The sequence below is a fragment of the Lepisosteus platostomus genome, chromosome 13 (genome assembly GCF_059453375.1).
Source record: "Lepisosteus platostomus isolate fLepPlt1 chromosome 13, fLepPlt1.hap1, whole genome shotgun sequence".
Classification (NCBI taxonomy): Eukaryota; Metazoa; Chordata; class Actinopteri; order Semionotiformes; family Lepisosteidae; genus Lepisosteus; species Lepisosteus platostomus.
The window spans coordinates 4,819,914-4,837,058 of NC_142623.1; the positions used below are offsets into that span (position 1 = coordinate 4,819,914).

The 17,145-nt window shown below is 47.2% G+C and overlaps 1 protein-coding gene across 2 annotated transcripts in view; it reads right to left on the reverse strand.

The window, feature by feature from the left end:
• The window catches only part of foxo6b (forkhead box O6 b), a 32,855-nt gene extending 20,316 nt beyond the window's left edge, over nt 1-12,539 (reverse strand). Inside the window, exons 1-2 of one of the 2 annotated variants that reach the window (XM_088602729.1) lie at nt 12,340-12,539; nt 9,979-10,504 (exon numbers count right to left, since the gene is read on the reverse strand). In XM_088602729.1, coding sequence (XP_088458855.1) covers nt 9,979-10,479 — 501 coding nt within the window. In that variant the 5' untranslated portion in view covers nt 10,480-10,504; nt 12,340-12,539. Of the gene's footprint in view, nt 1-9,978; nt 10,555-12,339 lie in introns of both variants that reach the window. The other variant, XM_088602728.1, reaches the window with a different exon arrangement.
• Nucleotides 12,540-17,145: the final 4,606 nt, after the last annotated feature.

A 17,145-nucleotide genomic window follows, 5' to 3' on the forward strand; every position in this document is an offset into this window, starting at 1 on the left:
TACAGCATAGGTCCCTGGAGTGGTTGTGTAACAACCATATCAACAGGCAGCCAAAGCCTCAGGCTGGTGTGCAGGAAGATCACAACAAAGTGGAGATCTCAGGTGCCACCCCAGCTGTGTACCCCACCAATTGGGCCTCAAAGCCTTGGTGGAGAACTCACGGCCTGTGGTAGCTAATTGCTAGGTTTGTACCCAGTAAGTCATCCAGGCAATGCAAATGTATTAGGTACAGGCCCTACCAAGATACAAACTACTGTTTTGTGTGCACACTAGTCACAAATCTTGAATTATCCAAGCAGTGTATAGTGTGTGTACTATACATAATGTACTGTATATATTATACTGTAACTGTTTACAGTATAAGATTTTAATCCTAAAATGATACCCAGACAGGGTTGATATAATAGGATCAAAATCCAATTAAGCATCCAAGCAGGTTATATATAATCCTTTTCATTCCTCTTTTATTGAGTTTATGAGCATAAGACAGATTGTCTATCACAGCCCTCATTGACCTTTTAGGTTCTGCCCAGTGTTTTTTTCTACTTTTCCTACCCCCAAACCCCCCCCCACCCCCTTGGCTTGGGGATAAAAGCCTGGCACAGCATCAAGGTCTGCCCTGGCCCACTTTCCCTGGTATTGCACACTGCAGCTCCCTTGGTGCCCAGACTCAGAAGGTGTGGTGCAGAGAGCACTATACCATTTCAGTAAGGCAGTAAATCCAACAGCATGGCCTTTATTGAGAACTCTTACAGGCTTCTCCTGAAAGAGTGATGACCTCAAATCAAGGTGTGGGAGGTGGCAAAGCCGGAGAATGCAAACCCACATTGTGAGATGATCAGCAGTTTCCAAATGAAGGACATTTTAACTTGTGCTAGAAGGAGGCTGGAGGAGGAAAACCAAAACCATCTCAGAGCCGAGAGGAAGCTCATGGACAGGCCAAAGGTTTTAGTGAGAATCTGATTTCAGGTAGATTAACACAGTTTACCTATTATCTACATCCAGCTTAACACGGAGACAAGGACCAGAGGGACATGTTGGAGGAGCAGAAGGGGAGGAGGCATGTCTTTACATATACTGTATATAGGGAGCTTCCCAGTGTCCCCACTGCAGATGAGCTCTCTTCAAGAAAACAGCTTTATGATGCTGTAAGCAACAAACAACCAGACATACTGCCACTTGTCCTAATATAAATCTACAGACAGGCAAACAGCTGATACTTATGTCTGTGGTGCTGAGCTAATCATTATCATTATTTTTGTCTATTTGGTTTACTACATGCGTTGCACCTTATAAAATTCTAAACGCGCGTTTTCCACTTCCCAGTTGGAGCCTCTTGCATTAACCTTCCTCCTGCTTTTCGCAGTTTTAAGCCACAGCTAGAGCTTGACCATCAAATTGAACTGTTCCCCTTAATCCGATATGACTGTCATATTACAGAGCTCCAGACCTGCAGTTCTGCCAGGGAAGGCCATTAAGAGGCCGTTTACAGAGCACGCTAAATCTGCTGCGATTTGCTTGACATGCCCCTTCAGAATTAGCCCAGCAAAAGCGAAAGGCAGTTGATTGGAGCTTCAGGCATCTCTTCTGAGATCCTCCTTTGCCTTTATGGGTGGGCAGCAGTTCGGGAAATGGAAAGAATAAAAAGCAGCACAAAATAAATAGGCACTTGTTTGATTTGAAGCAAAGAAGACTGAAGCACCCTACTTTGAACTAATGTGGCCACCTCTCGAACAATGATGGCCAACACCTATATCCTCCCACCTAGAGTCTGTGTGCATGTAGTCAGTGCATTGCACAATGATACAGTCACTAACTACAGTATATCACTCTTACTGTGATCCACCCCCCGTACCAGGAGCCACTTCTCCCTCCTTGTCCGCGTCGAAGATCTGATTTCACACGTGGGGGCCGGCTGGGCTTTTTGTTTCGTGGTTCTTGACGTTTCGGTGCAGAAGGTTTAAGGATCATTTCCAGTTTCTCACTCCCCTCTCCCTCTGCTGCCTCTGCCAAGAACGCCAGCACAAGAACTCTCTCGCTCCTTCTGCTGTGCTTTTGTGTAATAACAATAACAGAAGAGAGGGCTTTCCACACAGTCCGTGCCAGGCTGGCAGCCTCTCCCACTGGCATCCAGAAGCACGGTGAAATACTACTACTACTATTTCCATTACTGTGGCAGCAGGTACTACGATCTGTAGCAGAACTGCTTCTGCCACTACAAATAAAACAAATGATCATTTCCGGCATTGGAACAAGGCTTTTCATATCCAAAAGCCCCAAAACACACTTCACATGTAAGAAGGGACCCACTGTTTCTATCGCTGTTTCTGCTTCACATGGCAGTAGCACTGGTACTGTTTCTAACAGGGGAGAAGGACTGGGACCTGGGAGGTAGATGAGGATAAGCAATATTCTTCTGGAGGGGGGGGGCACGGGCAAGGTTTCATTGCCCTAGGTTTATCCTTCCACAAGTCTGGTTGTTTCCCATGTGAACAATTTCTTCTTTCCGAGAAACTTCTTATCATAAGGCGAATACTGTCCAGCCCTTATCCCCTGTTCCCTCTTTATCCCTCAGTTCAAGCCCGGCCTGCTTGCTCTGCTACTGCGATTCTTGCTAATTATACTGCTCAAACCTTCAGCACACATACCCCTTCAGAGGTGCTGTTGAAGGACAGCCAACCGGATGCCCAGTGCTGACAGCACCTACCATTGTGAACACTTTAAGATTGAGGTTGCACAACCTTGCTTTTTACAGAATCTTTGGAATCTGGAATATATTAACGGAGCATTAAAACTGTCACGAGCCTGGGGCTTATGTTACCTCTGTTAAAGATGAACAGCTCTTCTATTAACAAATCATGGGTCACTCTCACAGATGGTATTAAATGTAAAATCCCTTGTTAACAGCTTAGTTATGATACCTTTATAAAGCACCATTTGCAACCTCGAATCTAAGCCATTACTGTTCAATTATACAGGGCAAAGCTCCCCTGCTCTCTCTCACTCTCACTCTCTCCGGTCATGCTGTCTCCCCAGATCAGATCGATCCACAGAGTCTCATTCCCTGTCCAGACAGAAGACAGTACTCTCAGATGGAGAGGCTAGCGGGCATCCAGAGGGCTCCAGCTACTCTGGCCGTGGGAATCACTAACAGCCTCTAAGCTCTCCGACACACACTGCTGGTCCCTCCAGACTTCCACAACGCCTGGCTGCCCATTCTGTCAGGGCCTGTCTTTGCTCACTCCACAACTGGCACACATAAGAACATTAGAAAGGTTGGAAATGGGAGGAGGCCATTCATCTCAGCTGGCTCATGTGGTTTCTAGAAGATGATTAATCCAAAGGCCTCATAACAGCCATTTCTTGCAGGCTGTATGAGACAATCAGTTCTCCAACTTGGCTGCTTGTGGTGTTCCAGAAGGACCTCCCATTCCCAGTCTTAAATGCGCCACCCTTTCGTTTCTTCTTGCATACTGACATACAGTGACGGGCCGGCTAGTCTTGGAACTCTCCCCTGTTCCCCTACTTCCATTCTTTACTACGGCTAACTTCTCTCTTTTTCCTCCACTAGAGGTTACTTCATTCGTCTTTCGTCCCCCCATTTGTCACATCATCTACTCTTCTTATCTTCTTCCTTCCTCGTTCACCTCCTGCCTTTTTCTCCCTCTTCGAAAACAGCAGATAAAAAGAAAGACAAACAAGCCGCCCAACACCAATTCAAAGCCAGTCCTCTGCAAGACCCACAAGGCTGGTGTGGGTGATGCACACGGAGACGATCACTGGAAAGGCAATAATGAGACAATGAGACCAGAGGACAGAGTACAATTATCAGCCAGCTGCAGGTGTCTACAAGCCCAATCAGGCGATGAGGTATTTTACTAAAGCAACCCTGTTTAATCAACACGAACATCAGTCTCTCTCCCTCTCCTCCTGCTTTTTTTTACTTCCATCCCCACTCTCTGCCAGGCACCACTCTCAACTGTCTTGCCTTCTCTCTCCCAGCTCATTATTCTATCTCTTATTCTCTTTCCCTCCTCTCCTCTCGGTTGGAGCTCGGCTGATTGCAATTTGCTAAAAAAATGCCTGCTCCTAAATCCTGCTAAAATCCTTGCTCTCCCTTTCTCGGTACTCTCTCTCTTTCTCTCTCTCTCTCTCTCAAGCTGTTTAGTTCTCTTCCCCTCCCTCCCTTCCAGCAGAATTTCAGCCAAGGAGCCTAGCAGAACGAACTCTTGACCCGGTGCCCTTCTGCCCCCTGTTTTACCTAAAGACAACCTCTATATAAATGTGCCGTCGCTTCGGATTATTGTGTCTGAGTGACTGCCGGGCACCAGCACCGCCCCACATTGCAATCCCCTGGCACGCGGCCACCCAGCGTGCCACGCATGGCACTGGCACTCTGCCACTCGCACACGCCAAGACAATAACATACAGACACGCAAACGAGCAAAACAACATGCTCTCTTAGCACTGAACACGCAGCCTCCCAGTGAGCAGGGAGTCATGCCCTCTCGGACTGATTCAGAAAATACAGTGCAGAAATGTGCAACGAGTCAGACACACCACCCTGAGCCTCACTGACACAGAAGCACTTCATGGTGGGCCACTGTTGGGTTAGCTGCAGAGATACCAAGTGCTGGAACCATGAAGCCAGCACAATGCCCTGCTGTGGTACACGTGTGACAGTGGAGAACACATTTAAATAAGCATTACGGAAGATATTTCCCAGATTAAGGCTAGGCTGTACTTGAGAGCCTAGTCTTCCTAGAACTCAGACTGGATAAAAATAGCTGCTCTCCAGTAAAGGCCTCCCCTCTGCCCAGAATAGCAATCCCTGGTCTTAATATACTACCTGTCTTCAGACGGGATTATCTCCAGCTATTATCCAGTGCTTTGTATAGCCATCTTCAACACTGTTTTATACCGGACTGGATTCTCAGAATGAATCGGAGGAAGGACTCAAAATCACGAGTCAATACAAAGGTCTGTTTGGGGATCTCCTGGATTGTTTTCTGTGACATAAAGCATTTGGGTCAATCTTCACACTTTTGAATTGAATTCTGGCACAAACCCATTTTGAAAAAAAATGGGGGTTCTAAGCAGGAAAGGGGTGGGGTTCAAGTGCACCTATAGACCTTGTTCCTCATTATCATTGGTTTGACCGTAACGGATTTTATTTCTTTACTGCTAATGAGCTCTGCTTGCAAAATTAAGTGCGCTCGCGTGCAGAACAATAATTTCTGCAGTCGACGTTCTGAAAAGAGCGTGCTTCTGTGTTTGATCTGAGTTGTGGTCCTTCCTCAATTTTTGGGGGCATGCAAACTGTGTGTCTTGTCCTAAATAGTTTTTAAAAGGTTAGTGTGCTCATGAAAAAAAAAACAATCACTATAGCGAAGCCCCACTCATCCGGTATTGTAAACCATTCATTTCAGATCTCCTGCTTTCATTCAACAGTGGGAGCTCTGTAGCTCATTCTAGATTTTGCAGGAATAGCTAGTTAGCTTGTGGCATAACAGATCCCTGAAGAAATGGCAGCGGAAGGAATACAAAAGGAGTAAGAAATTTAGGAACAAGGAAATGCTGCTGACATGAAGTAGTCCTTTAATACAGTGGCTGTCTTCAGACAGGATTAACTCACGGGCACTGATGAGCTATTACTGCTAGCTACCTGTTTTAAATAGAGATCTTAATACCCCTTATTACCAAGGAAGTGCCATGTCTCGACAGGCTCTGAAAATAACCTCAGTGTGCTGAGTGATCCTCTGAGACAGCATTGTGTCAAACCCCTCATTAACACTGTGGAAGGCTTTCTGGAACTGTCACGAAGATGGGATGCAGATCTCACACTAAAGAGAGGAGGCCTATTCTCAGATTACCTCCCACTGCTGGGCCAGTATTAGTAATTATGCCAGCGACTACACTGGTAGGGTTTTTGGTGTCAGATAGTTACCACAGGGCCAGTTCTAGTTCATCCCTGCTAAATTATTTATAGTAAAATTGGCTGGTAATTGAGCATTTCTCTTGCCTTATATGTTTCTTGTGTATCCAGTTTGCCTAGTTTTCACATGCTCCATTTCAAGAGCAATTTGACAGAGCTAGCACCACTGCCTCAATGTGTTCGGAGTGAGAGGCGGCCTGGAACTGTAATTCTCTGATCTGAGAGGCTACGCTGTGAGCCAAATGCCCGTGCACTCGAGACAGCAAGGCTGTGTTTCCGAGATCCTGCGTGAGGTTCCCCCACAACAACCAGAGCATCTCTGTAAATTCCACTGCTGCATTGACTCTCCAGATACGCATACAGCATTGAGCTCTCTGCTTCAGAACACGCATGCATTTTACAAAATTATGCATGGATAAAATACAAAAAACACAGTAAACCAGTGATTCTATTTCTGTAAATACTGTATAATAGGCAATAAGACTAATTGCAGGGATTACTATGGCACAGTACTCTTAATCCATTGCGCTAAAATTAGCTGGTTTGTTCCAAGCACAGTAAACAAGGCCAATTAACTGTCTGGCCATTTTATTAGGACCCGCGCTTTTTGGAGGCTTACATCCAGCCTGTCGTGAACGCCTTCATAGGAGATCTCGGTCTGCTGGCCTGAGCAGGACCCTGCACCGCTGTGGAAATGAAGATGACTGAGTGATATGACTGGTGATCCATGCAGCACAACAAGGCATCAAAACAGAACACAAATGATGATAGATAGGTGGATAGATATCCATCTACATATGCATACACACTCATAAATATAAGCTCTTAATAAAGTGCCCCAGCAGTGTGTATAAGCTTGGCCGATGTCCAGACACTATGTAATAAGATCCCACAGTGAACTCCCTCTCTCTGTCTGTGGTGCATTAAGCCCTGTGGAGGGGCACACATGGTAGTGATAACTAAGGCAGTTTTTCACACACTGCTCAGCTCCCTGCAGTCTTGAGTCTGGGCCCAAGGAACTCGGTGTGCTTCTCAGAAACCCGCTGAGCTGAGCCAGCAGTGCGCAGCCTGGCTCGGCTCCCCTGCGGCTCTCAGCCACTGACCACGGCCCCCAGCGCAGCCCCCAGCGCAGCACGTCCTGCAGGTGTGACACGCAGACCCCTCAGCGCAGCACATCTCACCTCCCCTGGGGAGCGGACCTGCCTTGTAAATAGACAGGCTTCCCGCCGCCTGCAGTGAACCTTCGCCGTGGACAAGACGCAGAGCTCCTGCGGCCTGTGCATTTTTGCAGAAAGCGTATTTTGCAGATGTTTTCTAGGTGGACAGGCAGATAGATCGCCCTGATCACACAGGACAGCTGCTACAGGACAGGCGCTCTATGGACACGTGAGACAATTCGAATGTCATCACGAGCAATCCGGCCTCCTTCACCGTAAATGAAAGCCACCAAATCATGTTCAAATGGATAAGCTACAGCCTCCTGACAACAATAGCAGATGCCTGTGGACGTTGCTCCAAGCCACACTGTCCACCCAGGCTAACCCAGTCCCGTCCCCAAGAGACCTCAGGAATTCCAACATGGAGAGAACGGGCTAGTGGCAGCCCAAAGTACTGAAGGGACGTTTTTTATGGAAAAGCTTGTGGCTTCCAAATAATTAATCCTAGGGCGGGACGCCTCTTTGACTGTGCCAAAGGTACGCCATACTCCTGCTCTGCAGCACAGTCTCTCCCGCAACTGTGAGAAAGAAGCACATTTCAAGTCACGCGTTCGGCCGAGAGGACAACGTGGCCGGGCCATCCTGGGACAATCCCACAGTTCCTGAAGCAGGAAGAGGGATGATGGGGGAGGCAGTGCCTCTCTCACAATAGCCCACTACTTCCACAACCCCACCTGCACGCTCAAGGATGGACACTCTGTGCGAAGCTAACAGGCTATGGGGACAGGAGAAGAGTGGGATGGGTCCCTAAAATGTAGTGACAAAGTTTCACTTTTCCTCCACACTCCCATCTTCTCAAAAAAGCTCAACCCCTTGGTCCCTGACTCTACCTTTAAAAGCAAAGCCTGTCGTTCTTTATTTATGGTGCTGCATGCCTCCTCAATCGAACATCCTGCAGGAAACCAGGCTTCCTCACTTGCTAGTCATCCCAAATTTACAAACCCAAACTGCTGGCCCACGTCTAACAACCTCTTGTTTCAGGGCCTCCTGAAAGAACGAAACACCAATGTGCTACTGTCCAGACGATGGACACCGAGACAGAGGAGTCACTGCTGAGTGACACCTCTGGGTCTCCCAGGATAGCACTCCTTCACCATCCAGCTCACCGATAGTTCAGCACTCAGGGCTCCTCGTTTTGGACACAGACCCGCCACCTCTGGACTCCTGGCTCACCTAGTTCTGCGGACGGAGCCTTGTGGATTCCTCAGTCTGCCTCACAATCTCAAAGACAGACTGTATCTGAAATGACTGCGCAGTTCTCAGCAGAATTGTACATCTGTACAAACTGTACATTGTAGATCTACATCGTACATCTACAATAGCTGTCTGGGCTTAAGAACCTGGGAATTTCACAAAGGGTCTCCAGACTCATGCAGTACTTTAGACGGAAGAATAGGCATTTGTACTCTGAAAAGCCACCTTCCTGACATTTTGATACATCTGCGATAGGGTAGGTACTGTACCATTGTCTTTCTGAGAAAGATAGGTACCTGTACGTTTCCCTACACAACTTTGCTAACAACACACATCAAGCAGACTCGAAACAGATTCGCAGAGGATATATAATTGAATACTCAACAGGTATTAGATAGTGTACAATGCAGACTGTACGGTGCATTCCACTAAGCAATCCGACGCGTATTGTACAGCGCCAGTTATCAAGAGTACAGAGGGAGCGAACAGCCGGACTTGGCGTAAAACTTGGTTCATTTAAGCAGAAGACAAGCTAAAGTCTTCAAATCACATTAAGGATTTGAAATAGAATAGACACTCATACATATTCTTTCAGACGTTTTAAAACGCTGCAGAGCGATGGGTAGGCAGACCAGTAGTTCTGTTTTAAAAAACACCCTCGCTAGCTTTATCGCTATTACTTAGTCGTGTGTCCCCCCCCACAAAAAAAAGCTCTGTTAAAGTGAATTTGGTGTTCTTTTCGCAAGACACCGAAACAATTCACCTCTGCGGGTCTAACAACACACGCACGCAACACACCCCACCCACAATTTGCTTCTAAAAAAAAGTTGGCCGAGGTTCAAGCAGGGTTAATCAAGGCTACAGAACGAGACGGGCGGCGGTGGCTCGCTCAGTTCTGGAACCCAGCTTTCTCGCTTGGCTTCCAGAGCTGACCCAAGTCAAAATGTCACCCCCGGTAGCGCCAGCTGTCCCCAGGATGACCCGCTGTCCCTCACTGCGCTAAACACGCGAGGAATGAAACCAGAATCTGTAGTTAAGGTGGAAATCGTAATCGCTATATTTAATTCCCAGCCTGGTTTTAGTCTAACCGTGTGCCTGAGGTCGGAGAGATGCACCTAACTCCAAATGACCGAAGGCGCACTGGTGTCACACACGATATACCGGCATCTACCTGCTGTTGGTGTCCGTACAGTGCAGCCAAAAGCTGCCTTAGGATTGTTATTCACTAATCCGCTGCAGAGTTGCCCAGCCCCTTCATTCTAGTAAGAATTGTTCATTGTTTCATTCTGACAAAGGTTTATTTTTAAAAATACGAAGCTCGCTCCTCTGCCCCCCTCCCCTCCACGAAAAAAGAACAGCGCGTCTAATGTTCTCTTAACAGACAGTGTCGGGTTAGGAAACCGGCGGTTTCACAGTCTGGAGGGACTGCTAACAATACGAGTACCCAGACTGTACAAAATGTGTAGGTCTGCATATAGCAGACAAGGCGATTTTTGAGGCTGCGGTGTGCGTTAACACGAAACTACTGTTATTGAATTATTCATTACCATTAAATAATTATTTCGAATACAGTATATGCTTGTTATGAATACAATAGCATTAGTGTTGCCGTCTGTAACACAGGCAACTTACCTTCCAGCCCGCCGAGCTGTTACTGTCGCCTTTATCTTTGAAATAAGGTACATATCGGACCATCCAGTCGTATATCTGTGACAGTGTAAGTCTCTTTTCCGGGGTGCTTTCAATGGCCCTGGTGATGAGGTCCGCGTAGGACTGGTTACCCCACGCGTTTCGCCTGGAGGACTTCGCCTTGCGCAGCTGACCGGCTACATCGAGCGCAGCCCCCGCCAGGCAAGGGAGCGCAGCGGCCGAGGGTGCCGGGGCGCCGGCTGGGTGTTTGTGTTCCGCCGGGGCGCCGCCGCTTCTCTCAGCCCTGCAGGCAGCCACGTTGTCCGGCTCCTGCTTCACGGAAGACGCGGGGAAAGCTCCATTTTCCTCCTCCCCTCCGGGGAAGTCTTCTGGGCACGGCAGCGGCCAGGTGCATGACCGCGGCCGGCTCTGGGGCTGGAAATCCGAATCGATTTCAACCTGATGCGCTTCCAGTTCGTTGTTGTCCTCCTCCATCATAAGCATTTATCCCGATGCGTCCGGGACCCGGCTGCGAAAGTGGACACGAAATGAATCCGAGTGTGGTCTTTGCGTCCCTTTCTAAATGTTGATGACAAAACAAAAGGGGTGTCCGATCCCCGTCAGGAGATGCTGCGAGTCTGTCGCGATCAAGAAGCCGGCGAAGACTGTCTCAGAAAAGCCGGTAGCTGTGTGAACAGACCATTCTGTGCGACCAGCCCGCAATATCAGAACCGAGCGTGCAAGGATAATAGTAGCAACAAAAGCAATAATAGTCTTTCTCCCGTTTCCATTAGCCTGAGCGATCCACAATAGGGGGGAAAAGAGGAAAAATTAAAAGGCTGTGTACAGCCAATCCATCTCTCAGTTATGCCCAACTGGAGACACGAATCCAGGGCTGCATCAGAGTAGGGAGGGCTTTTTTTTTCTTCTCCTAATCAAGCCGTGCAGCAACAGATGATCGCTATGACAGCAGGGCTAAGCAATAATCACAGACAGACGAAATTCGACCAAAATCTGAAAAGGGGGAAATCGATGGAGTTTTTATCACCCCCTCCCCGCCCCTCAAAAAAAAGGGGGCTGATTCCAATTTCCCACGTCTAACAAAAAAAAAAAAGACTCGTCTTTTCGGGCGATTTGTACCCCCGCTACAGACACACACGCGCAACTGATAATATCCCACTGCGAGCACAATTACTCTCTTAAAAAATCAGGTCGCATGAATCATTTATAAAGCGGCAGAATTCCAGACGAAATCAGCCGCGCAGCCCCAGTGCTCTTCCTTCCCTTTGCCTTCCAGTTCCCCACCAGACAGTCCTTTTTATAATTCTTACTTATGGTATTGTAGCTCTCTTTTTTTATTATTTTTATGAGCCCCCTTTTCCCCGTTCGTTCACTCCAGCTTCGCAGTAGTAAGAAAATGACGCGCCGGGGCTTTTGGCGTTTAATACAGCTTGCTATCCAATAACCGGGCGAAGCAGTCACAGAATCACTCCCCCTACAGAACAGGTTTCGCAGGGGGGGATAAAAAGGCGATCAGCCACGCTAGCGCCCCTACTCCGCACGGCACGATGGCAACAGGGGCAAAAGGGAATGATTAGGGGCTGATCTCCTTCTCCTGCTCTTGTTGCAGATCAACACCTCGCAGTGGGTCGGGAAATGCGCCCCAGACGCCGCGAAGTCCAGTGGCCAGGTCTCGCTCAAGCACCTCCCCTGTAAAGAATTACAACTAACCTGCTTACCGATGGCTGTTAAGAACCTCGGACTTGAGAGCCGGGTCTCAGCTAATACTTCTGAACTGCGAGTTTAAAAATAACAGCCTGACGCCTTCGCAGGCAGCGTGCGTACACCCGTTTATTGTATTATCTGCTTATATTTCTCCATTCGCCCCCACCCAGGTACTGTTAGTCCCGCTTCCAACAAGTGTGTCGATCTCGCCACCTGTTGCGGTGAGTCAGTCGCTCGGTGCGGGAGCTGCCCTTCCCACTGGTCGCAATGACCCGTAGTTTCCCTTGGCCGGCGGGACACCGAACCGGGCTCTGCCGTAACAGTACCGGGCCCCAGGGAAACAGGTCATCCAGCTCTCCGAAAACCTCAGCCACTCGGGCGGGGTGCAAGATGATGGAAGAGGGCGTGGGCTGACTGGTTTTGGTCCAGTCTAGATACCCGATACTAATTACGAGAATGAAAGACGGCACCAGGGGTTGTGACACAGTTAACAGAAAGAGCAATCGCCGGGCTCTGTGCGTGTAGTAACTGTTGCGCCGCCTGCGTGCCTGTCTGCCTCTTGCTCTCAAGAACCGGGTGGGTTTGTTGTGGATGTCACATTCAATAGCAGCCCGTGTTTGACCCACGTGTGTTACTCACTCAGATTGCTACATTGACCGAGGGGATTCCGCCCACGCCGCGACCACAGCGCCCGCCTCCTCATTGGGCTCTAAGGACAACCGGGAGGACCCACAAGGCCGGTCCTGTGAGCTGATTGGTCATCGTCTGACACTTGCATCCGTCCATTGGCTGGCATTGCGTCAGATGGGGCGGAGACCTTTGCCACGCATTTCGCTGTATATTTTTTTTGGTGGAAAATCCCCCCAGCGGTGACGTCACTCATTTACTATTGACAGTTGGTTGTCAGGGGCGACCGTAACCTCAAATGCTCCGCCGTGGAGTGTTTTCATCATGACTAAACTAGTCTCAAGTCTTTCACAACATAGAAATGTAAAAAAAAAAAGAGAGAGACAAAATATGTAGTAAATAAGAACAAACACGGGGGATAATTCGAAACACATGGGCCTGCGGCTTCAGAAAGTAGATTTTTAGGCACCGCAGTTAAGTTGTAACAAGAATGCAGCGTGACTCCCACCCAAAAGAATGAAAACAGGAACCTTAGCCAGCCGGCCAAGTCGTCTTTCGTGAACCCTCGATTTTCAGGCAGAAATGACCCATGGGGACCGACTTCCCTGATCACTTCATTGGGCTTTAAAAGGATTTAAAACGCAGCAAGAGTCAAAACAATAACTCGCGCCCCTCCGCGCTGTCTGAAAGGAATATACTTACACATAGTAATACCGTCCTTCGCTCTTCCAGCATTTCGATACTAAATATTTCGATACTTTCTTGAGCAGTAAGAATTACAGTAAGCTGTTAAATCAATACGCGGACTGGGATACAACTATTCGCCCTGTTAAGTATAGTTTTACCAAAGAAAACACCACATAAAATGTCATTTTACTCTCGCCTCCGCGCTTGCGTGGAAACTAGCTTTGGTACTGAAACGCATAAAGCGCTTATCACAGCGTGCTTTAACAGACAAACAGACAAAGGTTGATGTTTTAAGGCAGAGGGCTTGTTAATATGGGCCTCAACATTGATACTTACAAATACTTGAAATAACCCTTTCTGTGCTTTGCTCAATAGCTTTCTTCTATACCGGGAATGGCCATTGGCTTGCATCAAATCAAGACAAATGTTTTGTGTTGTTTAAAAGTTTCCATGTACCGCATTGTGAAAAAAAAAGTTTACTCCACTGAAAACAGACACTAGTAGATAGCATCAAATGCTACATTTATAGCGCCCTTATTTTGGGTATCTAAGGTACAGTAGATTGACAGGTGACACTGAGCAGTTTTGCTCACTGCTTTCCATGTTCACTCTGGTTTCAAAGGGTCTCTAGAAGTTAAGTCATGGCTGACAGTAGGCATATACCATAGCTTAGCTTGGTTGTCCTCCATGATTGTCTTGTCTGTGGGGACAAAGACGAGAGCTGAGGCTAATCTGGGATAAATTGACTGGTGGAGTTTTTAGGCACAGGTTTTTAAGTAGAATGGACGATTAGAATAGAGATGTGGCTTGGGTCCATGACACACTATTTCTGTTGTTCCTGCTGTTAATTGGGAGTGTGTTCATGGACGAACCTTATTTAAGGGAGCAAACAGTGACAATACGATTTTTTTTTGCACGCCTCACTAAATCAAGTGAGCACACACAGCATCATCACTTTACTGTAGCGCGATGACTGAAGTCAGGGTGGTCTTGTTCTGGATAGGAGTCAGCTGAGGCTAAATATCTTACCTACTCTTCAGTAGTTTAGGTTGGCTGGGTGCTATTTAAGTTGTCTAAGTTGTCTGAAACTGAAGGAACCCCTGCTGAAGCCTTCAGACAGGGGGGAGTAGACCTCACAACACACAGCTCCACACCCTTATCCTGCAGGTTCGGAATAACACAGGCCAGGAAGTACTTTTTCAAGTCAAGCCAACAAGGCATTACATTTAAGTGAAGGCTGTTAAGTTTGTTAGACCCCAGGTAACCCCTTGCCTTGAACACAGCCTTGATTTGATGGGTGACTTTGTGGGAAAGCACTTTTAGAACACGATCTTCCACTTTGCTTTCCAAAGACCTTTTCACCATATCCAAATTGTTATCATGGGGTCATGTCTTAAGTAAATTTAACAACTTAAAAATAACCCAAACTATTGCACAGCAGGTTTGGTACCAGCTTATATAAACAAGTAGTAGCCTGCGTAGAAGAGCCATTATCAAATATATTTAGTGCCAGTAGGCAACCTTGAAACCATAGGTCCTTATTCCTGTGCCACAGACAGCACCTGTCTCTTTGTTCTTTCTCTAATTGGGTTTGCATACACCTGTACAATCTGGCACGGCACCCACTTGGTATACCATAAGTCATTTTTTTGGCAGGCTAGGTTGTGTTTACTCTTTGAAGCACCACGTACAGAAAAAAGCTGAGCAGGTGAGCGTACCTGTGTGCTGCGCTCGGGGAGTGAGGTGGGTGGTGTGGAATGCATCTGTGTGTGGGTGACTCACTCTGACTACCTTAAATCCCTCTATCTCTCTCATATACACACATGTCAAGACACACTGGGGGCTTTCCTGGCCTCTGTTCTGGTACCTGCCTGAGCCCAGCCCAGGGATTAAGGATTGCTGTTGACAAGACGTGTTGTGGCTCCGGGACACTTGCTGTACTTTCCTGTAAAACCCCTGAAGTTCTTGCAGCGACCCACACAGAAAGTAATGTACTGTACCACACACAGACCTAAAGCACCATATCACCACCTAAGCCCCAGAGAAAAAAAAAACAGCTGGTCACAACCCTGCAATGACAGAGACACCATCTCCAACACCTCCAGTGAGCTATTTAAGGCATTTTTCATGTACACATTGAGTTACGAAACATTACACACACACACGGGCACAATATCACACAGCATCATGTGATGAAAGCATGCATACTATTACCTGATTGATTGAAGAACCTCAAGCTTCTTAAAAGTAATAGCAAGTTAAGGGGATGGGGGAAAGTGACCTAAAAAAGCACACAACAGCGTTGCATACTGAATTCTGTCATCACAGAGAATGATCAAGACTCACATGCCACACCAATACCCATCTAGAATGTGTATGGTGTTTGTAGAGTGCACTGTTGGGCAAACATAGCTTGCGAGCACGCTTCACATTGCTCTCTAGGGACTGGTGCACACCAATATCACAGAAGATAGTCAAAGAAGGGCTTTGTTTGATGTTTGATAACCAAACAAAAGAATTGCTGCACTGGAGCCTGCTTATGCCCAATTCCCACCCTGTGATGCTCCTCACGGTCTGACTCCAGGAAGCTCCCAAAAACCTGCAGTTCTGCAGCCTTCTTATCCCAAAGTGCAACACACACACACACACACACACACACACACACACACACACACACACACACACACACACACACAAACAAACAGGAGCGCAGAGAACAAGAAAGGAATAACACAAAAGGAGAAACGGTGGAAAGGATCTATTTAAACCACTGGATGTGTGGAGGCCACGCAGTGTGTCGAAGTGGAGAGCCCTAAGGCACTCTGTCTTGGGAGGCTCATACCAGACATTCCTGAGGCAGGAGTCAGCCCTGAGGCATGGCGAGGCCACAGGCACAACCCTGCACTACTACACCACCACCGGCAACAGCCCCGGATAAGATTCTTTGCATATAGATGCCATCTTGTCCACTATTTATAATTCATTTAAAAGTAAATGAATTCCACATACAGTATAACACACTTGCACACAGATTAGCTTCCGCACTGTTATATATATATATTTATTGTGTACCAAATGAACCCCTTCGTTCCAAACAAAAAAGGCTGAGAGAAATCTGACTGGTAACCCCAGATCTCGTATCTCAGCACAGAAATCAGGACTAGAGCTGGAAATGGAGAGGTAGTAGCCTTAGAGCTTACAAAAGGCCTCCAAGAAAGAAAGCAATGAGCGTATGTAACACATGAATAAGACAGGGTGAAGTTAAAAATTCAGAGGGGTCTTTACAGGCCGTCTAAAGAGGTCACGTGCTGTGTGCACGTCTCTCACATGCATCCAACATCTCTATCAAAAAGTGAATCTAAATAGCTTCCATTTGCAAGCCTCATCAAAAACAGTTTCTACCATATCAATCATTCATCCACTGTCAAAAACTACTTATAGACCTGCTTATTATTTCAATTATGGCAATGTGGAGCGTATTCCACACTGCACTAGGATGCACTCCACTCTGGATAGCAAGCCAGTCCATCAAGCGCACAGAGACAATTTGGAGACATCAGATGACCCACTCAGTATGTTTCTGATGGGTGTGATGAACATCACACAGCAGCCATCCCAGTCCAGAATCAAACTCACCACCTGAGAGCCGAGAGGCAGCAGCTCTGACCACAAAGCCAACGAGCCACTCAGGAGTAAAACAGCAGAGAAATGAATTACCATTGCAGTGCTACAGAACCGATGAAGCATGCTGGAAAAACAGTGCAGCACTCATATACTGTAATCCCCTAAAGTGGTGAGGACACTTTTCTATGTTGAACAGAAAATGTGTATTTCTGCTGGAGCTGCTGGACTGGAAGACGGCATCTTTAGCAAAAGCAACAACAGATAGTGACTAAGAGGCATCCCAGAAAGCATTACGCAAGAAATGAAATGCAAGGAACAAATAAAGCGTCCCTTTGATGTGGCTGCTTTCTGAAATGTCTCCAAACTGACTGGAGCCACATTACAGTTAGTGATGGTGGCTTAGTCCTGTGAGACTCATGCTGCAGTATTGCCATACTGGCTTTACAACCTGTGTTAATGAAGTCAGTCCTGAACTTTGTAATCACGGTACGTTATTCTACATTGAGC